Source organism: Genypterus blacodes, unplaced genomic scaffold (assembly GCF_046128005.1).
Source record: "Genypterus blacodes isolate CSIRO-AG114 ecotype Tasmania unplaced genomic scaffold, CSIRO-AGI_Gbla_v1 ptg000076l_1, whole genome shotgun sequence".
NCBI classification, from domain to species: domain Eukaryota; kingdom Metazoa; phylum Chordata; class Actinopteri; order Ophidiiformes; family Ophidiidae; genus Genypterus; species Genypterus blacodes.
The window spans coordinates 1,199,729-1,227,091 of NW_027466885.1; the positions used below are offsets into that span (position 1 = coordinate 1,199,729).

The 27,363-nt window shown below is 42.1% G+C and overlaps 1 protein-coding gene across 1 annotated transcript in view; it reads left to right on the forward strand.

Annotated features, from left to right (window-relative positions):
• Positions 1-27,363, forward strand: part of kcnh2b (potassium voltage-gated channel, subfamily H (eag-related), member 2b) — a 124,886-nt gene that overhangs the window by 6,554 nt on the left and 90,969 nt on the right. Inside the window, exon 2 of the mRNA XM_076158386.1 lies at positions 8,711-8,941. Within this exon, the coding sequence (XP_076014501.1) occupies positions 8,711-8,941 (231 nt within the window). The remainder of the gene's footprint in view (positions 1-8,710; positions 8,942-27,363) is intronic.

The following is a 27,363-nucleotide window of genomic DNA, read 5'->3' on the forward strand; positions in this document are numbered from 1 at the left end:
TCATGTATTTCTATTTATTTCCTTCATTCAAGAATTCTCCATTGGAGCTGGGCTGCTGTAGCCAATCCCAGGGCAGGGTACATGCTGGATAGGCTGCTAGTCTGTCACAGAGCTAACACACGCAGACAGTGAATAATGTGCAATAGCCAAGAGAATGTGGCAGAGATATAAGTAAAAAATTATTGTACAAGGCATTACTGTCTTTATAGCACATAAAGTACATTTGGAAAATACATTTAGGCAATCAAATTACTTTTTTTGATGTATCTAATATATAAATATTTAAAAAATAAAAAGGGTGATAAGGGGACTTCCGGGTACCTTGAAATTAAGAAGGAAACCCTGATGGTTCACTGAGCAGTGGCTTTCTTTCCTGAACTCCAGAATTCCTCTTTGGTTATGTGATAATGCAGTATTCATTTGAACTGAAAGTGTGTATCTTCCTGTGATGTCATCTTAGTGATCTCAGTAGATTCTTAGAGGGGGGGTGGCTCTTTAAATTACAGATTGTAGCTTTACAAATTCAGCCGGGTCAAGCACAGTAGTAGTGTAGTAGTAGTTGGTTGTTGTTTCAGCAGGACTAAACTGTTGAACTGACGCAATTGACTGACTGTTTATTACTTCTGGTGACCATGATCTATGTCAAAACCAACCATGCTTGTCTCTTGGATATACAGAATATACCTTATTGCAGAACCAGCTAGATGAATGATGGAACTAGGTGCTAATGATAATAATAAAGGTGTTGGAAAAGTTGCAAACTCTGTCCATAGATTCCTTTAGATACGAGTACCTAATTATTTTTTGGTGTCGCAGTCAAATATTACAGCGTGGATTAATGCTTATTGCAGAGTGAGCAATATATTCTCAGACACAAATGAGCGAACAGAAATAAGATATATTACAAATCTTTAATCTCAATATACACATAATGTCAGCTCTGTGTTCAAGAATTTATAGTGTGTCAAATATTCAGTTTCCATGGTAATTGCAGTCAGAACTGGGTAGAAGCACTGAAAAAGACATTTACAAGTTACAGCCATTTTTGTTTCCCTTTAATGGTCTCATTCTCGTAATATATCTGTGTGGTCTCCTCTTCTGATGTAATATTATTTCCATGTTTGTTTCTCTCTCTCTCTTGTTTGTCCTTGACTTTGTTCTCTCTGTTTTTCTTTCTATTTTGATCGCTCTCTCTCTCTCTCTCGCTCTCTCTTGCTCTGGCTCTTTAGAAAGAAGGCAGAGATGTGTGTTGACTTGCTTATAACACATGGGCTTCCCTCCTTATCCGCCTACGCAGTACACTCAGGGAAATTCCAAGCACATTCACACATAAACACACACACATGCACAGAAAAGTACACACGCAGTCTGCTAACACACAAACTGGCAGACTGCGGAATCTCCAAGGTCTGGTCTTGGTGAATAATTCATTCTGCGTTGGTGTCTTATATGTGTGTGTGTGTACGCGCACTTGTGTGCCTGTGTGGGAGCGTGTGCATGTCTCATGAATTTGTGTGCGTGTGTGTCAGTAAGAATATGAAATGATGTTTTCCTCCCCAGTGAACAGCCAACCAGCAGCTCATGTTTAGCAGTCTATCCATCAGCTCCCTGCTCAGTTCTAAGACATCATAGGGAAATCTTTGTGGTAGAGTGTGGTCATGCCACCAGAAACCTTTATGGTGACGACAATTGTGTTTGTGATACATACATACATAAAGAAATGTCACTGATCGATTGATGGAAATGAACATGAATGTGCAATATTTGTGATGAGTTTCGCAGGGGATCAGCAAAATGTCCATGTTTATATAAGGTTGGTGTTCTAATGATCTGCAGGGGTGCATCCACAGTTGTCGCTAATCATGTGTCTCAGTGTGTCTGATCATGGCAGATGACAGGTGAGGTTAGTAATAGGAATCCAGTGAGGCAGAGTGCGATGTAGAGTGGAGGACATTTTGAGTCGCCACCCTGAACCCCAGAGACAAGACATAACATTTGTCCTGGGCGGATGCCTCGAACTCCAGCAACCAGGGCAAAACACGTGTCTCAGGGGGCCCAGCCCCAAGATACAGACACCAGATAGAACAGAACTCCAAGAAGCACGCAGGACAAGAGGTTACCACCAGACACCAGGTTACCAACAGATCAGGTTACAACAATTCCTATCCCAGAACACGGCTCTGACACTCAAAGCCTACAAGTCCTTTGGTGTCTGACACCGGGTGAGTTCGATCAATGACTCTGGTAATCCTAATTACTCTTTTAACTCTTCTTGTTTGACAAACTGTCCTCTTCGTGTTTTGATCACAGTCAGGATCGGCACAAGGCAGGCAACGAGCTCCCATCACGTTTATGTAATAAGTATTTCATATCACGCCTATAGTGTTTAACCCAGTCACTAACATTGTGAAGGATTTCAACAAACATTTGCCAACAAACTGGACTACTACAACTACCATCTCCTACTAATCACCCATCTCTCTCTCTCTCTCTAGTGCTTGCTTATGGGGGAATGTTGGTCTTCTTTAAATGCTCTGTAAAGTTCCTTGAGATAACGTTTGTTGTGATTTGGCCCTAGATAAATTGTTGAATTAAATTGAATCTGTGAAGAGAACTGGGCATCAATGGCAGACTTGCCAATTCTGGTGTTCTCTGAAGAATGCCAATTGAGTTGCATGGTGCTGGGCTGTGAGTACAGGTCCCACTAGAGCAGGGATAGGGAACCTCCAGACAATACATGAACACAAAAAAGTAGATAAATAAATGAAATACTTAGACATAAATCATTTTCAGATAGCAATTAATTCGCTTTGTGATAAAACGAGCGAACGTCTGTCTTTCCGGGCCAAGGTCAGAGTCATTGAACACAACATAGCGTAACTGTCAGCAGGTAGCGGAACATGGCGACAAAACAACGAAAAGTCGGAATGTCGTTTTTCCCTAAAGAAATGGACAAATGAATACTTTTTTGTGGAAGTAAATGGCAGCAAAAGAGTGCCTCGTTGCCGCTACGGAGCTTCTCGCGCCCGAAAAACTTTTCCAAAGTGTCAGTTTTTCCCGGAGAACCGTCTCAGATCGGATTACTGACATGGCACGAGACATCGAGAAGTCATTGAAGGTCACACCGCAATAGATTTCCAGTTTTTCTCTTTTTGGTCTGTGATTATACAACGGACATAACAAACACAGCTCAACTAGCCATTTTTGTGCGAGGCATCACAGCTGACTTTGACATCTTAGAGGAAATGCTCACTTTGCAAGACATGCATGGCACAACTAAAGGTGAGGATTTGTTTGAGCAAGTTGTTTTGGGTATGAACAAATTTGACCTTCAGTTTACCAAGCTGAGCGGCCGGGTGATAGACGGAGCCCCAGCAATGGTTGGTGCCTAAAAGGGATTGACTGCATTGGGCAGAAAAGAAATGAGTCGTCTCAGGTCTAAGTCAGTTATTTGTATGCCCCTGTATCACACACACACCAAGATAGCTTGTGTGCACACTCCTTGAAGCTTAATTCTGTGATGAAAATAGTTCTTTCCACCATAAACTTCATTGTTGTTGAACTAAGTGACAGCAAGTGGCTGTGTGATTTAGCTTTCATGGTGGATATACTGTAACCAAGTACCTGTCAGAGGTGAATGTAAAGCTCCAAGGTCCTAACCAGCTTCTCAGTTCACTCTCCTCAAATGTGAGATATTGTGAAGCTATGCTAAACCTGTGGCAAGTGCAACTGGAAAAAGGAATCACTGCACTTTCCTACTCTACAAGAACAAAAGCCAGCTGTGACATCTGAATACGCTGAGAGATGAGGAAAGGTTCCCCATCCCTTCTATAAGTTCTAAAAGACTCACAAGCTTTTACCGATTGAATGAGCTTGAAAAAAAATCTAAACTTCTTGGTATTTTTCACTATTATGAGCCATCACTGTAAGCAACTTAGGCAAAGCAAAATGCATAACACACAAACACAGGAACACACTTTCTTACTTTTTACATTATCTAGGGCTTATTGCAGCCAGACAAACCCATCAAAGTTTATGAGCCTCTCAGGACCGCCGCTAATTCATGGTGGTGGGCGATCAAACTATGCATCCACATACACAACAGAGCACCAGTGTTTCCATGAATATCTGAACAGGCCTTTGACTTTATGTCTCCCAAGGGAATAGCCCATTTAGACCAGGACGTGCAGCTTTGATGGATGAAATGTCTCGTTTTATGAAGGAAGGAGGCAAAGGCTGTGATAATTGTGTGCTTAACGCTGGAATAAATAGGCACAAGCGGTTCTATTCTAGAGAACTGCATTGAGGTAGAAGGAGGAAAACAATTATCGTTTTTGAAGAAATGGGAAAAAATTACCGGAATATAGATTCAACATAAAAACAAACAATAATTACAACTCACCATAACCAAGAATCACTGAGCTTGTTTCCCTGCAACAAGATAGTCCCATCTAGGGGTGATGGGAGACGATGACACCTGCTATGTGTTCCTTATGTCCGGTCTTTCAGTCTACCGCGTAATTTCATTTTGGTTGCTGTCACTTCAGAAAAACCCTACTTCACAAAGATAGGATGTTGGAAATGCAATCAGGGTTTTCAGTACTTTTGTGGCAGTCTCAAGATATATTGCTTTGATTTTAATCCAAAAAGTTTGCAGAGTTCACAGTGCCTAGACTCACAATCAGGCACAACCTCCTTAACCAGAGAAGTGAAACCAAAAAGCCATTCAGTCATGGCAGCAGCTCCGTCCATGTATACCCTGACACAAAATGACCAAAATCAGCACCATAGTATTAGCAATACATTAGCAATACGGTTAGCCCAGTGGTTCCCAAACTTTTTCTGCAGGGCCCCCCTTTTATAGATCAGAATATTTTCACTCACTCACTCACTCACTCACTCACTCACATGCACAAATGCGCGATCACAATTCAAATTATGGCTCAACAACCAATACGTTCTACGCTCTCCCTCCTTTTCCTTTTCTCTATAAAAAAAACGATCTCCAAAATGTCCTGTTACTGTATGCACACTGTCATGTCAAATGCTTGCTTCAATAAAAAAATATACAATAAAAAACCCCCAAAACAACCAATACTGTTAACAAATCTTTCCAACACTCATAAATGATTTATCTGCAGCCTCAAAACTCACTTGAGCATAGTAATAAATGCATTGGCTGTACAGTTCCACTAAAACTTGAAGTCAAACACCGAAGTCTTGAATATTTCTGGAATAGGGATGATATGAAGCGTGTCAAAATGTCTCAGCATGGCAAACTGGCTGATTTGTAGGTGGCTTATATATATCTGATGTACTGTATATCTTCCAGCCATTCTAACATAAAGAATAAATCATTGAGGGGAATATTTTATTGTGAGGCATTTTCATTCTTTCTTGTTAAGGACCAATATGTTTTCAGAGGCTGTTTTGTAGTCTTGCAGAATTGTATTGTTTACATAGTGTTATGTATAGTTGTTACTTCTCAGACCTGCTATGAATTTATTATCCTACGACAGAGTGACATTGCTGAATAGTGGTTGGGCCCAGCACTAGAGATACAAAGTTTATATTACCTGAATTGGACTCTTGCATTGTATGCATAGCCCCAGGCGACACCCATAAGGGCCTACACAGCTCCACAGTCCAGATCTCAACTGGAGGAAAGTTGTGTCAAGTAGGAAAGGCTTCATGCTAGGCTAAAGGCTAGAACTAACTGGCACTCTACCAAGCATGCTGCTAGCCAATGTGCACTCACTCAAAAACAAGCTGGATGAGCTGCGAGCAAGAATTACATTGCAACCAAAGACCAGGGACTGCTGTTGTAACTTTCACAGAGATCTAGCTTTCAGAAAATGTACCAGACATATCCATTGAACATAGAACTGGCCCTGCCCCAACTTTGGACTCTAGGGCCACATCTCTGTGTTTTTCTACCCAACATACAGACAATGCCTAAAGCATGCTGCTCCTTTCTGTATAGCTGTAAACGTTTGATCTGCTGATACTGCTGAGGTCCTGATAAGCTGTTGTGAATGCGCAGACTGGGAGGTGTTCAAAACTGCAACCACATGGGATGACCACTCTGTAAATGCAGAGTATGTGACTGGTTACGACAGCATCTGTGTTGAGAGCAAAGTGCCCACCAATCAGATAAAATATCCTAACCAAAAACCTGCAAGGTCTGTCACATGCTCATAGCCTGTTCTGCTGCATTCAAATCAGGAGGATGAAGATGAATACAGAACAGCAAGATAGGAGAAGCATCAGAGAGCAAGGAGACAATACAGGCATGAATTGGAGCGATCCTACACAGCTGTAGACTCCAGACCCACGTGGCAAAGAATACATTACATTGCAAACTACAAAGGCTCTAGTGAAGCAGCAACAAACATCAAAAGCTCCCTTTCCGGATGACCTTAACACCTTTTATTCAGTTCAGAGACCATGAGTGTTGTTGAGCCACCCAGGAAGCTCACTACCACCCCCAACGCACATCAAACACCACTATCTGTCTCTTATACTGAGGTGTGCAAAGCCATACAGAAGATTAACCCAAACAGGGCTTCAGGACAGAACAGTATACCCGGGCAGGTTCACTGTACAGCACTCCATACCCTGGAGGACATTTACCACCTCCATGATGCACCTGCAGGCTAAGGGACAGTTTTTGTCCCCAGGCTGTAAGACTGTGAACAGCCTCACTGCTCAGTGTCATACCTCAGCCCAGGAACACCCTGAATAGGTCACTATTCTATATCAGGGCTATAATTAATTCATTTTCAACACTCTATTTGAAATCCGTGTATTACTGTCATTCTCTCATTTATGTGGCTGTTTCCCAGTTTGACTGACATCACAGCAAATGCTTCTTAATTAAGTCAATGTCGATAGTGATTGAGCTATTGTCTTCTCACAACGCCCGTGTGTATGGCCACGTGCCTGCACTTTATTTATTTAGGTTTGTTAGCTTACTCTGATGTAAAAGGCAAAGGCATCTCAAATTCCGAATGGCAACTTGAATTAGATGCTGAAGAGATAGTGTATGTGCTTTTGAGTGATAGTTTACTATAAATGCAGATATGTACATTTCCAGTTTCATAGTCTCTGCCAGTCCTGCCGCATTTGTATGTTGGTGGTTTTACACTCTAAATTGGTGCAGCTCCGTGACTGCTGCTGTCTTTCACACTAGAGGGGTCACTGCTGTGAGCCAGAACATTCATCATGCTGCAACATGCTACACAAATACTGTTCAAACCTCAATGCAATGTTATTGATGCTGTTGTTTTTGGCCTTGCTTTCCACAGTGTGAGTTGTGAACCACGTCAATAGTTATTTAATATGTGTGTGAGAGAGAGATCAGATTTAAACTTTCAAATTAAATAAACAGAATCATTGACTGAACGGATTGAAATACTACATTTCTCGATCACTGACACACACTTAATACTGTTTCAAACCTCACCCATATTTCATACTGATCCAATTTACTGTCAGACTGAAACAGATCTTTTTTTTTTGGTGTAGCTTAGTTTAGTACCTGACTGTACTAAATGCCTCATAGCACTTAACAACCTGGGTCTAATCCCAGGCCAGCCCAGGTCCTTTCTGTGTGGAGTTTGCATGTTCTCCTGGTGTCTACTCTGGGTACTCCGGTTTCCCCTTCCGTCAAAAACATTTGCATTAGTCTAATTACTCCTGCCCTCCTTTAGCTAGGGCTCCAGGCTGTAGGTCAGCTGTCCATGGCCACTGTGGCTGCCTACTGCTCCTTGTAGTAAGGATAGGTCAGGTTAAATGCTGAGTTGTATATTAGTCAAAGGCAATAAAGGGCAGTAAAAGACACAGTGTGCTGGCAATGTCTGTGTCCCATCAGTGTCTCGTAACCCACCACAATTAGGCAAATAGAGGTTTATCAACCCTTCAGAGTCTTCATACTGGGTTAGATAGAGAGACATGAGAGACTAAATGGCCTGAATGGTCCCACTAATTAATGACAGTACACCACGATGCTTCGTCACTGGGATGGTTGCACGGTTCACTGAAATTATTTAATTGTGGTGTTGATCTCTATATACTTACATTTGGTTATTGTTCGTTTGGTTTGTTTTTGGAACTTCAACTTCTTCCACTACCAGCATTTAATTTGGACAGCCTTCTTCAGTTCTTCTACCCCTCTGTTGTTTCATCCTCATCCATTCCTTTTTCATTCCCTTACTTTGCCCCAGACTCCTCCCTCCATCCCTCCAACCATTTGCCCATTGATGAATCCTGATTACAAAGTAAATGAACGGAGAGCACTTGGGCCTTTCTGAATCGTATAGATCTTTAGTGGGTATCATCAATCAGCCTGACCTGTTTGCATGTTTCCTGAAGACACAAATAAGGCTTACCACAAACAAATGGAGTACAGGACGTGTTACCTATTCACATTGCACTGCAAATAAAGTGTATGCGTGTGTGTGTCTGCATGTGTGTGTGCACGAGTGTTTAGACCATCCTTTGACATTAAGCAGAAACCATGGAGTTAAATGGCTCCTTCTGCAGTAAGTGGTTTAGACAGGCAGAGAGACAGAGGAAGAATGAGAGAGCGTATGTAAGCACTTGCATGTGAATGACAAAGAGTTCAGGGCTTTGTGGGAGTAGCAACGACCAAGCTGCAGTTTAATTTAAACTTTTTGTTTAATAAACTCTCTTTTCACTTCATCCACAGGTCGCAAATTTGTCATCGCAAATGCACGAGTGGAAAACTGCGCAATCATCTTCTGCAACGACAGCTTCTGCCACATGTGCGGTTACTCTCGTGCTGAGATCATGCAGAAGCCCTGCACGTGTAACTTCCTGTATGGACCCAGCACAAAGCGACTGGCCATTGCCCAGATGGCGCAGGCCCTGCTGGGCGCAGAGGAGAGGAAAGTGGAGATCAACCTGTACCGGAAAGATGGTAGGAACCAACTCTCTATATTTCTGAGGTGTGTGTTTGTGTGTGTGTGTAGAAGATATATGCAGCTCTTCTTATCCTGTCAGTGAATTTTGAGATAACCCTTTGAAGTGAGAATGGTAGAGGAAAATGAGGGAGTGGGCATATTTGGGAGTGAGTGTGTAAATGTTAATGTGAAGTGATGGTAGTGATATGGAGATTGATGTGTCCATAGGAATGTGGAGATGATGAAAAGGGATTGTGATTTAGATGAATGGAGGATCAGTTCCTCTTTAACCCAAGGAGGCCGGGGATGTCTGTGAGTTTCGGACTAATTTTCACCAATATAACCAATCCTTAGTCATAGTATATTTAAGCACTTGGATCGGATTAAATCATGGTTTGGTTCTTTACAACCTGACCTGGACCACTTATGAGTGACACATTATTGTCTCATAGTCATAACTCAGTAGCAGGCTTGTGGTCGAGGTTGGAGTTCAAAGCTAGCCGACACAAACATTGTGTTGAAGTATGAGTGAAACATATCCATTCATTCTACCTTTGGTGTCCAAGTGTATTAACACAACATATATCACATCTTTAAGAATGCACCTCTCTAACTATTACTCACTATTGATACTGTGGCAATTTGGTGAGTAGACCTCTAACTCCGGTTTCACACATGCTGCAGTGTGTACGACTGAGTGATGTGGTGTCATCCTGACTGGTTGCGGCCGACAACTCATTCAGTGCAAATCGCTCACTGTTTCTATTTCAGCAATATTTTGTGTGTGTGTGTGTATCTGCCTCCAAAGTACTGCAATGGCTGACTAAACCATGCTCACTTCATGATGACAACAGATACCACTATGGCTGAAGAAAGGCTTGTCCCCCCAAAGCTTGTACTCTAGGTAGGATTCATAGAATGTGTGTAACAAGGACATTTTACGAATAGGCTACCAAGTTGTCTGTGAAATTGTCCGTGATACAAGATACAGTTAAAAGAATATCAGTGATAAACATACATTCTTACTTTCATTTGAACCAAAGCAGGTGACATTGATTCACAAACACTTGTGCTTCCTAAATTGACAGATTGATATCCCTGGACTTGATCTTGTACTGTGATGATTAAGTGTTACCTTCATTTTGAACAGTGTAGAACGCTGCAGAGAAGATAGATGGCTTCCATGGCGATGAAGGGCTGCCATGGTAATAAAATCAGCAACTCCCTGGGCTGGGGCCATAGCATCTGCTGGACATTTTCCACATGACAGACGTATAACAGAACCACAGGCGGAGGAAAGAAGGAAAGGGAGAGAGAGAGAGGCAAGGAGACAGATGGAAGAAACAGAAGGAGGAGAAAATTGGTTAAAAAAATGGAGGAGAAAAGCTCTGACAAAGTGACGAGAAACCGGGGAGGTGAAAGAAGTGAGAAACAAAGTGAGAGAATGAGAAAGAAAGAGAGAGAGAACTTGATGATACAAAGAGGGTGAGAGAAACAGTGATGGTCAGAAATTGTGTTCTGTCACATCATACGAAAGCGTTGTTATGGTGAAAGAAAGTGGAAGTGAGCGGGAGAACACAGGGCTCCAGCTGTCTGCTGTCTCCTTATGGGTTTATGTCTGCGTGTGCTCTGCCAGATCATCCCTCCCCTCTACACTTTTCACTTTCCACTGTTTATACTGGAGCTTGGACACACACACGCAGACACACACACATACGCACACACCACTGACCGGCTATGGATACAACAAGTCCCTTGTAAAAAGCTACAACCTTGTATATAGAACCACAGAGGTGTTGTCATCATTTCTGTCTTGCTGGCTATGTTAACGAGAGTCCACCTTGCTTACAACACACAGTTAAAGGCTTTGGCAGCGACAACGTTTAATGCCTGCAAAGCTTCCCCACCAGTACAAGCTGGCAGCTGTTAATCTTCTGCTGGCATACGCAGAAGAAAAATAGATGTAGATACTAGATATAGAGTATCTTTAACTCTTTCAGTATCTGTATTTAGCATTTCTCTAGTAGCAGTCTAGCTTACAGGCTACTGAATGTTATGAGGACAATATGTGGGCTTTTGCCGCTGAATGGTCAACAGCTTGTTATAATGGTTTGTGCTGAGAGCATTGCAGGGTGTTAAAAGCTCTTATACGTACTGTGGCAGTGTGACAGAGCTCATCTGATGCTCTGATGAGTGTATGACACTGCACCCACACACACCAGGCATATCCCACTCTTTTTCTTTTTTTGTTGAATATTTTTATTGAAGAAAGCATTTGACACAATGAGCATGTCGTTATGGCATTTTTGGAGATGAATTCACAGCAGAGTTTCCGATAACATCATTGTTGCGTGTTCAATTATCTCGTAGGTGCAGGGTATTGCAGGATGACATCATACACTGTACAGGCAACTGCAAAAACACATCATGGGCTGTGATGAGAGAAGAAAGGGGGAGACACAGGGAGAGAAAAAAACAAAAAGGGGTATTCACACACCTCAATTCTGGTCCGCCGGCGGTAAAGAAACCCATTTACGAGGGTTCTATTATTTAGTGTTCAAGATCCAGTCATTAGTCTGGTACCGCCTGTAGATCTGTGAAGTAATATCCCACTTTCTGAATGGGGAGCAGTGTTTGCATTGAGTTTGTAAAGAATCTCCCGTCACAGTAACCAAAGGTCCGTTCTGGTGATCCCTCCTCATACCTTGACCATACTTCTATTCCCCTTCTGGGATTATACCTTTGTCTTGTGTATCTGGGTAAATTAAGATTTATTTCGTTCAATTCACTCAATAAATATCTTCTTTTGCATCTTCTTAGTTTTCTTTATCCTACATAAAGATGTATAATTGATTTGTAGACAGTGAGGTACAGTTAAAAAATGAATATTGTGTTGTGGCTGTTGATCTGTGAGTGTGTGTGGGCAAGCATAACCCTAGAGATTCACACAGTAAAGCAAATAAAGACACAACCAGAGGTTAGGTATCACCATGGACACGCTTCATCCATAATGCACAGAGGAAACACTATGCCACCTTCGTCTTGATGCCCTCTCCTCCTTCCTTTCCTACCTTCTCCTGAGAAGCAAAGAAGGGAATGAAAATGTTGAAAAGCCATGTCAGCATGAAGCGAGCATGGATGTGTGTTTTTTACGTGGTGGGACTGTGCAGCCGTAACGCACACTTACATGTATGCACACACAGGGCTTCTTGTGAGCCCATTTATCTAATGCCAAGCTCAGGCATGAGCCTTCACAATGATCGATCTCCCCTCTCACTCTCACGCTCAATTGTCCGACTCCGATTGCTCGCTAGTTTAATCAATCATTCTCATGCGCACACGCAAGCACACATACATAGAACATGCAGGCTGTTTTTGGTACAGAGTAAATTCAACAGTTGGAAGTTAAATACATGGCTTTGAAACCCGTGTCTATAGGTCTGTGGTTCCCAAACTTTTTCTTTGGCGCCCCCCTTTAATAGATCAGAATTTTTCCGTGTTTCCTTGTGTTTAGTTCCAATCACAATGCAGGGAGTAACCAGATCACAAGCATACATGTTGATGGAAGGTGTAAACGCAAGTCCTGCAATCAGATGTGATTATGTAGATAACATAATTGGAAACGGAGATTGTATTTTAATGCAAGGCGTACAAGAGGCTCGACGTCTCTCTTACCCAATGCCCTTCTTTCTCTAACCGTCGCTTTGCCTCCCTCTTCTTTATTGACATCCTCTGCGTCTCTTTCGGTTGCTCATGATCATTGCCGTTCAGTCTTGCTCTACTGCTCCAACCTTCAGCCTCACCACAGGGGAGGTCAGAACATTTCTTACACTCAACTCATACAGGATCTGACAGTGTGCGTTTCATTAAGACTCGTCAATAGGCTATGGGAGACAGTGTCATTGTAAGGTCATTGTAAGGTCATTGTCAGTGTGCGTTTCTGAAGAAGCCCTTAGTCCTTTTTGAGAGGTGGTTGATTGGCTGCTCCAAGGGGTGTGTGTGAACGTCTGAATTATAGCATTGACAATAAGGGAGACAGAAACTATATGGTTTAAAGGTCACATGGTAGGATACAGTATATTTGTCAGCACAGTAGAGGGAGACAAGTGTGGGGAGGATGAAGGGAATGACATGGAATATTGCTCTATGGTTCACAGTGGCTGGGTCTCCTGAGGTTTCCATCAACTTCGTAACGCCATTGATTTCAGAGTGCCCATGAAGAGAAACCATGAAGTGGTTACAAGGAACCGTTGTTGTGGGAAGAATATTTTTCTCATTTTCCACCTATACATGGCCGTCTTAAATGCAGCCAGAAACTAACACAAAATAAGACGATAACACAAAAACCAAGGAATTAAGTCTGCCAAACGTTGACACAACCCACCCTGGCTCATTAAGACAAGTATACCAGACTCTAACTGTCTGGAAAAACTCAAAAAGCAGACACAGTTCAAAAAAAGGGCATTTATTACAATCACTCGAAATTTGGGAGGAAAGCTGAAAAGCTGCGTGACAATCCATGTGGATGTGGAGATATGGAGATGGAGTCCGTGGCAGGCACAGGCAGGCAGGAGCACAATGAAACAGGAGGCTAGAGAAGTATGAAGGAGCCAAGGCTGGGTGTAGCAGAGTAAACAGAGCAGTCTTAGCAGCGGAAAACTGTACAGCTCATCAAAAGCATCAAATCAGGTCCTACGCACATTAATGAATAGTTGAACAGCTTTTTTAAACTGGCTTAACCAGATGCTATATGAACACCCTGCTTATTTACTATGGGTACCAGCCATCTGCCACAGAGGTTCTCAATGCCCACAGCACCTGTCTCTTACACAGACTGAAAAACAGGACCTTGATCCACCCACTTGTGATGATTGGTACAGTTGTCTGAGAAAGCGAGATTCAGTTTCCAATTATTTCTGTCAATGTTTTAATTCACATGGCGTTCAGATCACAGTTAGATTAATAGTTCTTGAGGTTTTGGCTACCATATGTTCATTAAACAAATGTAAAACTGATTGCAGGGCTGTTCAATACGTATAGGTTTGCCAACTTTAGAGAAAAATGCTAAACAACTTGGTTAAACTGTTAGATGTATAAATATTGGCTGAATCATGCACACTACTTTCAGGAGGGTATTGTATAGTTGGGAGTTGTCATAAATATTCATTCAAGCCTGACTTCTATTCTGTACAGTCTGGTCTCCAGCAGGCCTATTGAATAGACATAAGACTGAAAGCACAGTAAAAAACTAATTAAAAAAGCTAAACTAAACTAAAATCAAAACCTAATAGCACTTTTTGGCCTCTAAACTGTATAATACAAACCTTGTATTGCTATGAACAGATAACACCCCTGACAGGATGAAAGTAGTGGGTTGCGGACGAGCAGCTGCCTATCAAACAATTTGTGCGACCTAACAGCATTGTGCTGCGATAATGCAGGGGGCCCAGAGGAGCAGGGTGTCCTATGCGACTCGGCGACTCTTGATTGCCTAGCAGCTGTAGCTAAGCAAAGCACTTAGAGACCTCAGAGGCTCTCAGGAGAGGGTACCACTCTGCACCAATGACTGCCACGGATAATCCCACCTCCAACTAACAGCGCAAAATACGTACAAAAGAAATAATGCTGTCTGCTTTCCGCCCCCACACAATAACACGATGCACAGTAAGGAGAAGCATCCATTTTCCAAACAGAAAAGCAGTTTTCGATCACCAATAATAAACAAGATCACATTAACTTGCTGCACAGTATTTTACGAGAATTTGGTTGGAAAAAAAGGACAGGAGAGACGACAGGAGAGGAGAGTTGGACATTAATATTTTAAGGACACAAACGAGAATGTAAAAATGTAATATCAAGCCTCATGGGTTCCAAAGAGGCTGGGACATATATTATTTGAAAGGCTGTAAAAACAGTAAATAAAGGAACATCATTCAAAAAACGACAGATAACCCCAATGCTAGCCTGTGAGTGTATAAGAAATTGTTTGTTTGGGTGTGTGTGTGTGTGTGTGTGTGTGTGTGTGTGTGTGTGTGTGTGTTCGTGTGTGTTCCCCTCTGTTTTTTTAATGACACACACATGATGAATCTTGACATGTTGGAGTGTGGTAGCACTGCATCGTGTGTCCGCCTCATTAGTCACCCAATGTGCTGTACCAGGGTGCTGCGCATGCTTGCACTCAAAGGGCTTCAAATCAATGTGGGCATCTACAATAACACACTCTGTTTGTAATGTAAAGCTCTGCGTGTATGTGCGTCTGCTTATTTAAATGTGAAGTAATAGCTATTATCCATGCAAAGTACATAGAGTGCCCCCTCAGTCTATTAATCAGAGGCTAAGCTTCCGACATTTAATTAAGTATTAACCATTTAATCTAAGCTGAGGATGTGGCATGTTCAAATGCTCTGGCAATACTGGTGCCACACACGTTTTTACAAGAATTCACATTTATGGATGGAAGTTTGTTAGAAGACACATTAGTACTGCTGTTGGCTAAAATTTCAGGACAGATACACGAAGTGATGAACTGAACCCATCACTGGTGAAAAAAACACTCATTTGTTGTTTGAAAGGAGAATTTATACACTAGTCCTCCAGTAGAACAGCATCTCGCACCTTAGGCCTTACAATGATTTAGCAACTCTGCCATAAAAGCTGACTTATGGGTCCTGCCATGGCACCGTTGGGACTCACATAACACTCCACTCATTTCATCAGGCATGATAAACACACAGAGCTGTGTTACAGACAGTAATTGGGTGAATAGCAGGTCCATTCTTACGGAGTTATTACCGCATTTGCCTGCGTGGCGCTCCATCATGGCCTGTCAATCAACCTCTGCCGTGGCGTGGGAGTCATAACATCAGTCAGATGTGTTTCATTCCCCCCGGGGGTGCAAACGCTCATCTAGCCGAGCCTTCTCTGTTGCGATCATTCTTTCACCATGCTTAACACGGAGAGGAAATGGCCAAAATAAGAATGGTAAATAGAGCTACCTCGTTATATTTAAAACAAAAGTGTACTTTCAAATAAGGTGTATAGATATTTAGGCTACAACAGATCTCATCATAGGCTGTGGTGAAGAGAAGAGAAAGACAAAAAACCAAACTATGTAAAAATAAGAAATCCCACCCAAAGACCCAACCCAACCCCAAATTCATTCATACAACCCCATCCTGGCCTGCCTGGATGGGGTTGTATGAATGAGGTTGTATGTCAAAATGGCCCTTAGCTGTATATGTGTGTGCTCTGATGTGGATATGAAGCTATACACATTATAACTAGATGAGTCCATTTTTCTGATGATGGCAGCGTTCTGTGGTGTCCTGCTGACTGAGGAAATGACTTCTTTGTGTACGAGTGGCTAGACAAATGCTTGTCCCCACAAGTGTGTGTGTGTGTGTCTGATGGAAAGCAGTGACCTGGGTTCAGAGGGATGTTCCCCCTCAGCGTCCTCTATCTTTCTGTCCCTCCGTGGAGAGACTGTTCAGGGCAGCAGATGTAAATGAATGTCTGTCTGTAGTCAGACCAGCTTTCACCAGCCTTCACTTTGACTAAAGGAGAGGATAAAATCTCTATGTTTTAAATGATTAATGTGTTTGTCATTCAGATGATGAAGGGCAACTATTCCTCCCTTTACTCTTTACTCTTCGCTTAAATCTTCAAGCCTTCATAAAGTAGAGCAGGGTAATGGTCCTTGGTCCTGTCAATGAAATGAATTCAGAAAAGTGGATAACATCACTGACAGTTATAACCAATGCAAAGTTGTAAAGCAGCATATTAATCACTATGAAGGGGGGTGTTTTTTTTATGCAATTAAACAAAACAGTTTCTCTGAACTTTCAGGAGCATGTAACCAAGGCACCAAACTGTATTTCTGTCTTGACTGTTTACTGTACACTGTCCTCAGGTGATGCTCTCAGAAAATCAGCAATCCCTCCATTGGCTCTGTTGGGTGTATTAAAAAAAGCCTAAGCAAACGAATGCAAAGACAATAATGACTGTCACTGTGGTGCGTACGGTTAAGATAAGCTTTTCACAAAAGAGAATAAAAACACGTACTGAACTGGCTGACTTACAACAAAAAGAGCAGTATTGACAGAGATCTGAGTTGAAAGCAGCTAAACAACAAGGGTGAGTCGCAGCAACAAGCAAAAACTGCAAAACTGTCTGGTAGATCATAAATACTAAGTATAAATAGTCCAAAAATGAACTGGACTAGCAGCACTTAAATACACAGAAGGTAATCAGGAAACGAGGTGCAGCTGGGGTAATTGGCAGGCGGGTGAGTGGTGAGGGTGATGATCTTCAGGGAGACAGGAAAAGGTCAGTAAGACTTTCAAAATAAAATCAACACAAACTAGTACACCTCAGATTATGACAGATGACTTAAGGTATTTCAATTTTAGAGGCAATTGATCAGGACACACCTCTGGTAGTGCTTTGAAAATGCTCATCACCACAGAATAAATCTAGTACAGCAGTGTGTGGGCTTGAATAACCTACCTGTCTATTTCTGCCTTTCACCCTAAGTGTAAAATCGAAGGCACTCTTCGAAAACAAAATTCATCGGCCTCATTGCTTCCTTCGCCATTACTCTTCATTGAGAGACAGCAATGCAATAAACATTTTCTTTCTGCGTTGTTTCAGTCCTGGGGAGCACTAATGTTGTTTGTTACTGCATGTCCATTACCATTGCGGGCCTGGTTTATCTTCTGGCGTATTAGTTATTAGAATTACCACACTCCTTCATTTTCCAGTGATGCAGTCTAAGGAAAAAACATTAGCGCGACATTGTCACTCATTCCATTTTGTTCGGCCGTGCCTTATCACCATAGAACCCTACATCCACTTACCGACTGTGTCACTTACAGGCTCTCCCACCCCCTCACTCACTTGTTCACAGTACATCTTCCCACGTAGTGCATGAGGGTACAGATACAATATAGCTTTATCTGCCATTTTCACCTGCGTCACAATGTCACTCGACACCACTACCAGGGTAGGCTTTAATGTTACGTTCAATAGTTGGCAATGACATTTATGGCAATGGCATTTATGGCGTGTTGTCTTCCTACGACTATCGTTCTGTTGGGATAAATGAGTCATAAACGATCATTCCCTCTACGTGGATTACTGTGGGATGCCAAAGCTGTAAAAAAGGCTGGATGGTATGTCATATTGATCCACATATACATACGCCGAAGAGTGTAGCAGTGCTGTCTTGCCTTTTAAGGGGAATGAGTGTTAAAACATAAAAGCCTCTAAGGCAGAAGGAACAGGTTTTGATGTGTGATTTGCGGGTGGAAATTAATTCCAGCTGACAGATATGTTCAGGGAGGGAGCTTTATAGCCTAGGAGCACTGCAGATCAAAGCTCTAGAACCCATGGTTTGGAGTCGAGAAGAAATAACTGAGTAGAGTCAAGAAGAAGAGTGAGAAGGATTGTACAATTGCAGAAGTTCAGAGAGAGAGAGGAGGAGGCAGATGAACCGCTGAAAACGTTAGTACCAACCATTGCATTAACTGGATTTGTTATAATAACAGGCATTAAGATGAGATTGAAGGTCAAGGATTTTGGATAAGATTTTGCCTGCATTAAATGTCTGCATTATTTGTCATAGGTTGTTCTCATAGACCCTCAGTGTACTGGATGTGTGTGCAGCTGATGAGGTTCTTCCATAACAAACTCTGATTCATTATACACAGATGATGTTTTTTCTGTTACAATTGCATTCTTTTCTAAATCTGGAGGCTTTAACCAAGCCTGCAGAAACAAATTCCTTAATTGTCGACTTGCTGTTGTGGCTCTGAATCCCACTGAGAGCCATAGTGTTATATTTGCAGAACTGATGGAGGATGTTGACGTATTATCATGCAAGTGTGTTAGGGGGAGATTTGAATAACCCATCACAACTAATGGTGTTGAACACGTACATTATTATTATTATGTTCAGCAAGCTCCATTTTGTATACGTGTATGTGTTTGTACCTATGTGTAAGTGTGTTACCATACTCAGCTGTTTACTTGGTCAATGTGCTCGACTCAAACATTAGAATAGGAAGATACTCTGAATGTACAGAACTGCGACAAAAACAACTGTCGGCGACAATGATGAACTGGGGACTACTTCTTCCACCCATGCTTAGGCTTTGAATACCAAGCCAATCACATTTAATGTTGTCGCGCTGGTATTTATTTGAGCACTTAAGAGTCAGGCGCCAGATAAATGGCACTTGCCCAGTCCCAACTTATTGGGTTGTCTGTCTTTTCCAGTGCTATTAGGACTTAATGTAGCGCTATTCAGAGGGGGGAGGGAGGGAGGGAGGGAGGCAGGGGGGGATGGAAAGAGTGGTTGATGAATGGAGAAGTGTGATAAAAAAATAAAATAAGAGAAAAGGCATGCCTACAGAATATTGGTGATAAAAGCAGCTACAATATAGCTTTTGTTATACATATAGTTTTCAGTTTTAAATCACTGAATATATACATAACTGTATACATGTGGTAAGGAGGCGGCACGGTGGTGCAATGGTCACAGCAAGAACATTGTGAGTACAAGACCGGGGCCTTTCTGTGTGGAGTTCCGGCTTCCTCCCACAGTCCAAAGACGTACAGGTTAATTTGGTGACCCCGAATTGTTCGTAGGTCTTAATGTGAGAGTTGTTTGTGTTGTTTGCCTGCCCTGTGATGGACTGGTGACCTGTCCAGGGATTGGCTCCAGCAACCCCGCGACCCACTAGTGCATAAGCGGCGATAGATAATGGATGGATGTGTAGGAATGACAGACTAATGAGGACAACCTTCAATGACTACAGAAATATTGAAAGTCTTAAAAACCTCATTAAGAACCCATTTATCATGTTACTATTGAGCTGAACCCTTTTAAATCTTGTCATTACAGCCGCCATCATTTCCATTGGCATTTCCATTACCAGGGCCATTATTGAGAACATTACTGGTGTGATTACACGATCTCTATTATCAGTGTTACATGTTAGTTGTCATCTCCAATAACTGCAACTCCATCAGCGCAAAGTAGGTTCACATGCATGCTGTCTATAGTGCTATGAAGGCAAAAATAAACATATATGTGCATACATGGCACATTGCATGAGGAGAATCCAGCAATTGAGGAACCCTGTCCTCCTCCCACGAAGATATTTACATGCCTGAATGCATTTATTGACATCCAGGTCTTATACTTGGATGACATTGAAATTATGATGTTTACATGTGCGAAAAAACATTGCCTTAATTATAAAATTCTTCTGGTAAAGTTTCTTTCCCTTCGTGCTTTATTGGCACTTCTCCCTATATTGATTTTCTGAGGGAATTCAGGCTGCATCCAAAACCACTTATCCTCAATCCTAACTGCCACGTTTGAATCCGACTCTGTGTCAGTGAGATAAACCCCCCCGCCCCCTTGCGGCGCCAGGTGAAATCCAAGCGGTGGGTTAGCTCACCTCCTGAATTCAGATCAACAGATAACCCTGTGATGCCAGATGAAACCCTAAGTGCTGCTCACCTAAGCCTCTGAACCCCAGTATAGTGACCACACATGAAATCTGTGGATAACCCGGGGCCCCATCCACATCCATTATTCACCAAAGACAGCTGAGTGTGGCTACGCCTGCTGTGCCGCCCTAAAACTTATGGCTCTTATTACACAAAAGCTACAGAGGGTCTCCCACTCTGTGTCGCCCTGAGGTCTCGTTTTTTTTCAGGGACAGTAGGCTGTGAATAGTGCTTAATATTTCTACTTTATTGAGACTGTAGGGAAGACTGAGAATACTACAGAGACACATTGAAAGAGTCTGGGGGATATAAGTCTCGGTTAACAGGGAATATGAAAGGCAAAATAGTCAGTCAATAGTCATAGTTCAGAGATTAGATAAAGGATTCTGGTATTAAGCAAAATTTGTTATTTTTGTACCTAATGTGCTTCAGTTTCACCACATTTCCACCTTAAACTTCTTGCAGTCTATATGTAACTATGGATACAAGCTACACAGTGATAAGTTGCAGAAAGCAGACGCTGCTGTTTACTCTCAAGGGAACACAATCTCATGAACCGTTAGATGAGGTCATTCAGAATTTATCTTCATAATTTAAATTGTTTACAGGATTTATTATGAAATGAATTATTAATAAGTGAAGTGTGCTACGTTTATATTTGTACTTCAGGTATTATTTATCGGGCAATATGTACTTGTAACAAATAGGTTTCTTAATGCTAACCCTAATGCTAAGCTATTTTGGGTTTTAAAGGCGGATGTGAGGTACTTTATCCACTTCAACTACATATTGTTATAGGACTTATATTTAGTGTTGTTGTGTCTGTGAGCGTGTGACAGTGTTTTTACATGTGTGTATGTGTGACTTTGCGTGTTCGCATATTCAAAATATGTGTGTATCCTTTTGCTTCATGGAGCATGACTAGAGAAGCAAAGGTGAATTCTCTCCTCATTGTAATTGTGCGTGAAACAACATCCCTATCCAGCAGCAGGCGTCCAGAAGCCGATCGACACAGCCACACACACACACACACACACAATTCATCAATCTAATCAACTAATCAATCAAACTATTTGCTTAGCAACACAGCCACAATCACTGCTCGGTATAGTCAGGACATTGCCAACAACATCTCTTTGCCGAAGATATGACATCAGGCCGCGCAAGAGTCTAAGAAGTAAGACCTTAAAATCAGCCCTGGCACTGACAAGAAGTCAGTGAAGCGATGCGAGAACTACCCTGATGTGCTGAAATCTACACGTTTTAGTCAGGAGTCTTGCTGCAGTGTTTTGAACAAGCTGCCTTCAAGCTTTCTTCAGAGCAAAGGAGGTCAAGCCAGACAACAGGACACTAGAGTAGTCCTGTCGGGAAGTAACAAACGCATGAACGAGGGTTTCAGCGTCTGCCTTGTTGTAATTCTTATTCTAATGTCTTGTGTCCCTAAAACCATGTCAGTTGTTCCCTCGTATAAGGTTATTTGAAACTGCCGTGTAATAGTTCAGAACTAAATCTCTGATATGTCCAATGAGAAGGAGAATGTGAGACACTTTCACCGCATTAGAACCTACGGCGCACTGCTGGGCAGAGGCCTACAGGAAACAAGTGGCACTAGCTAGCATGGAGGCTTGCAGAATAGTCCAATAGACTGAGGGAATGTTTTATTTAGGCTATATAAAGAAAATGAGGGAATGAGATAATAAATTGTATGACCCCTGCTAGGCTCCATAAGAGCAAATGAATACAAGAAGTTATCAAGCCAGTTCTTCCACTTTTAACTTCACTGCGTCAATTGAGAGGATTCATTTCCCCTCTGAGATCAATAGAATTGAACTTGATTGCCATATGGAACTACAGCTTGAACACATTGAAGGTGGTAGTAGTGTCATGTGACATTGTGATGCAGGTTTACCTCTGCTAGGATAACAGCACAGTGCAGCAGCGATGTCACTCCAGAGCTCTGTTAAAGTGGCTATAGGTGACATATTGGTGCCTCTGTCCCATGCATAATTCTGTCATTGTTACCCGGCTTAGCACTATAGCATACGTCAAGGTTGTCTCAAATAACACCCTCTTCTTAATTGCCTCTGTGCCTTTCCCCACCTTCACACTAAGCTTACACTTACTTTGAATTGTGTTTGTGGCATTGTTTACTACCAGTAAGAAAATCATGTTTTTATTTTTTGCCGTACTTTCTTATCCTTGCCATATCTTCTGTCATTTCTTTGTTTCTTTGTTACTCTTTTTTTTTTTTTACCATTTTTGCACTGATCTGTATCTTTTGTACTTTTAGAAATACTGATTGTACATATGCCTACTTCTTCTTGACATGTGCCAAGAATTTCCCCGTTGTTAAGCTTTGAGCACCGAAGAACAAACTTGTTAAAGATACGTTTGTTGGTGTTTCTGGGTGAACTGGGAGGAGATGATCTGTGGTAATGACAATGAGAGCAAGAGAGGAAACAAATCCGGGGACCTTTGACCTTCAGAAATCATATGATACTGTCTGTGGTAGACACACTGCTCAGAATGAAACTCTATTCCAGACCCTAGACCTTCAACCCCCCCACCCCCCCCCCACACACACACACTTCCTAGCAGCCTAATGAAGGTAATGGCTATGGTTTCTCATAATTGGTCTATACCACTCCCCTTGCCCTACTGCACTGCATCTCACATTTACTCAAGGCTGACTTCCCCCATCCATTTTTAATCCTCCCCACTTTTCCTCTCCTCCCATTCCTGTCATTTTACCTCCCCAACCCTCAGTCTACTCTCATGCTCTCCTTCTTATCTGTCCTCTTTGTCGCTCCTCCTGTGCGCCCCTCCCCTTCTCGCCTCCCTCCCCATGGTTAATCATATTGGCCCTGCCTGGCTGAGAGGATAATTAGTTTTCACAGAGGAAAATCAGGGGTAAAAGCGAAGGAAAAGCCTCTTTGCTCTCTGTCGTCCATTTCACGCTCGACATGCGGCCTCGACAACATGCTAAGTTGACCCGGGGAATCTTGATCTGTGTTGAAACTTGATATCCAGTCCATTTCTATGAGATAAATAAAGTGTAACAGCAATGGCTGGGTTTTCCTTTAAGCCATTACTCCTCCAGGGAAGCATGAGGACATGGTTATTATACGAGTGTAGAACTTGTGATGAAGTAAACAGAAGTATTGGGAGTTTTGATGTGGCATATATTTCAGTAAAGGGCAATTAGCATCACTCAAACAAGCTCCCTCATCCATAAACGTCTTTTACTGTGATCTAGAGTTTGCATGGAAAGCGCTGTTACTCTCATATTTTCTGCATTTGCATGCTGTGTAAGTGCTTTTATGAAACACACTTATGTAGCTGCAACCAAGCTCAGACAGAGAAAGAATAATTTCATACTGCACACATATTTCATGTTGATCTCATTCTTGCAGTCAGAAATACATAATTTTTTTCAGGAGACTAACAATAATAAATTTCACAGGTGGAAATTGCTCAGGATAACTTGAGTTAGTAAGCAAGACTCAAAACTTGTGAGAGAGAGAGAGAGGGAGAGGGAGAGGTGCCTCTGCTCACTCATAGCATAATGGAAGGGCACTTCTGTCACCGTGACAACCTCACCAGTCTGGGGGATGGAGATAATGGTCGCCCCGGAGACAGGTCCTCTAAATCAGCTTCCACACCATGAGTCTAACTACAGTAGCTATTAATCAGGCTTCCTGGCCACTGATTGGTTACAAAACTAATAAACAGAGCCTTCTGGGACATGGAGTTATATCTGTACAAAGATGTAATATTGGCAATATTGCTACTAAAGTTTCCCAGAGTTTGTTTCAAAGTTCAATACCACATATTTCTCACAGAGTCATGTACTGCCTGTTCTGTGTCTGAACTGCTTGTTCCAGTATAGTGAACCTAAACGTTGTGATACTAATAGAGAGTCAAAAGTTGCTATGCTAAAATGTTGAAGTTACACAGTTCCCCCCAAAATTCATTAAGCCATCCTTCAGAAAATATGAGGTTGAGCCTTGTCCATGGAAATCATGGATTTTCCACTGAGAAATCATATTCCAAATGATGTGATTGATTAAAATGTAAATCTACATGTAAATGGTGAATCTAAGAACATGAGTAAAATGTAAATCTCTTTGATTATTGTTTGATTTTCTTTCACTGTTGTGCTGCAAAACCTGATGGACCCCACCCCTGGTCAGCTGATGCTGCAGAAGTGAAAACAACTTAGCCACAGTGGCAACACCAGCATCAGGATCAGCATCTCCTTCAAAATAAGAGCAGTGGAGGTGTTTTGACTTATGAGTGTGGAGGCTAGCGATCATTAAACTGAGATGATTACTGTGGCATGCAGCACAAGGGACAGTAAGACTTAGATTGTGAATGTGACATTTATGAGTCTGAAGATGTTTATTTCCGTTGGGATGGCAAATGAGCTGCTGGCGTTTTGTAACACCGGTGTGATAAATCGAATATTGATTAGAATCACACTCTCCCTGATGCACTGTAAAGTTGAGCCACGTTTTGAACACAACCTGCACCGACTCCCCTATCTCGCCCACTAAGAACTGTGTCAGGCCCCTTCAGATGATGAATGGACCCAGAACCACTATCTGTTCCATAGTGCCAGTCAAATACCATAAATCACAATTCAAGGCCTATAGCAAGCAGCTCCATCCAGATGGTTTCCTTTTCTGCTTATTAACTCGGAAGCCCAATCAATTTTGACACACTTAAACGGTACGAGCCAGTCTCATTTAAAAGTGCCTTTAATGAATCTATCGTACAGGCAATTGTCATAAAATCCATAGCAGCTAAAGGTTTGAGGAAGGTAGTCTGCATCTGGTGACCAACTCATTCCCACTGAAGCAGATCTTGACGAGCCATGGAAGGAGTGTTAAGTTAACTGCTGCACTAAAAAAAAGAGTTTGCAGGCCAATATAATCTGTATGTGTCTGCCCTTCTTTGCCAGTCACAGAAGCTGCAGGAGCTCGCTATAAACGCCATCTGACAGAGGCAACAATGCTCCCGTTATGCTGAATATGCTGAGTTGTTCAATACTGAAGCAGCATAAGTGAAGAGGATAAAACTGGGAACTATCATTTTGTTTTAGTACGATGGGGGAAAAAATAGAACAAATATTTTAGATATATTTATCTCTTCTGTCAACCAGCAGTTTATTGTTAGAATAGAAGGGAAAACACACGCAGAGTAAAACGATTACAGTCGTCTGAATAGGGAATGTAATAGATTCCTTCTTTCTGCAGGTACCAACATAGATAAAGAAAAGGAAAGCAGTTCACTGAGATTGGATCATATTTGTCAAGTCACAGTTGTAATCGGTTTGTTTTTAAGGCCGGCATTTAACATTAAAGCTCACATTTGTCCTTTAAGACTCTCTAATGAGTTAAGATAATATTCAGCAGATATTCATAAGGCTAAACCGCTGTTCTTCCAATTTTCCTCCCATACTATTATTTAGATTTTTCGGTGGCAGAACACGAACTTCCCCTTCTCTAATGGATGCTCATGAACCTTGTGACACTGACACTGTACGTGCCAGTGTGTGTATTTGTACATAAGATTTCGGAGTTTCCAGCTGATGAGAGCATCTCGAGCTGTGTGTTAATCCTGCTCTCATGGTCCCGCTTGACTAGCAGCTGGCTCTCAGGGAGCAGAGGCGAAACACTATTGATTCCCCCTGCTCGTTCAACCACGAGCGAGGTCAGCCATGTCACACCTCAAGGTGACGGTAACATGCACACACACACACACTTTTAAGGAACACAAAATACTTAGAGATGAATCCATGTGAAGCAGTACATCAACACCCATTTGAGGAATGATGTTTCTAAAATTCTCCTTTGTTTCTACTGGAGCTGTCTTTGTTACCTGTCACAACCATGAATGTGCCTTTTCAAATCCCATTGAACACATTTTCCCCTCGTAATTGTCTAGTCTTCCAAAAATAGGAGTTTGGGAAGGTAGAGAAAACTGCAGACACAAACAGGACACCTTGATGTTTCTCAGCGGAGGACCGAAGGTTAATGTGACCATCAGAGCCTCTGCTGTGTGACGTCCCGGTAGAAACCTACCCACAATCCATCTTGGTTTCAAGGTGCTATCCTAACAAGTGAAATAGAAGGTGAAGAGCGTACACAGAGTTTTGCAGACAAAGCGAATACAGAAGCGGAATCGGAACACACACACACTCGCACACACGTTTGCAGTGTGTTAATTGGTTGAGTGCTGACCTTGGCTTGGCCTGGTGTGGACTGGTTAAGCTGCGTAATAAGGAGGCACCATGTTGACATGGTGGTAATGGCATTAGGAGCAGGGCACCTGAGGCCCCGTGCCTCCTGGGGACTGGAAGGAGTCGGCCGTTCGGAAATACAGTCCGTAATCACAAACAAACACTAACTCTTTGCGCAGAGGCTCCCGTGAAAGCAACAAGCTACTCGTAAATTTGTAGTTAGGCTGCAACCGAGTGACTCTAAAATAGTATAATAAATAATAAAGTAGTTTGCTGCACCACAAGCTCTGGGGAGAGACGTTGCTCACCTGCTTCAAGGGCCGATCAAATATTTCTGCTGTACTATCAAAACAAATTTGCTGGACCATACGGAGATTAAATGCATTCTAGTGTCAAAGAACCCTTTATGTTGTGTCTCAACCAGGCACATATCAGCTCCATGACTCATCACAAAGGTGCGTTATTCTCTTTTATTCATACTTAGTGTTTAAGGGAGGATCGCAGAAATAATAGGCAGGGATATATTAGTGTAGTTAATTGCGTAGCCTGTTAAATTTGCTTAAGTGTCAGGAAATTAGTGGGGTCAAGTCTGCATGACATGACTCAGCAGGTGCAAATTGGTGTATTCAGTATATCAAAGTCAAACATTTAAACACACTGTCCCTGGTGTTGGATAGT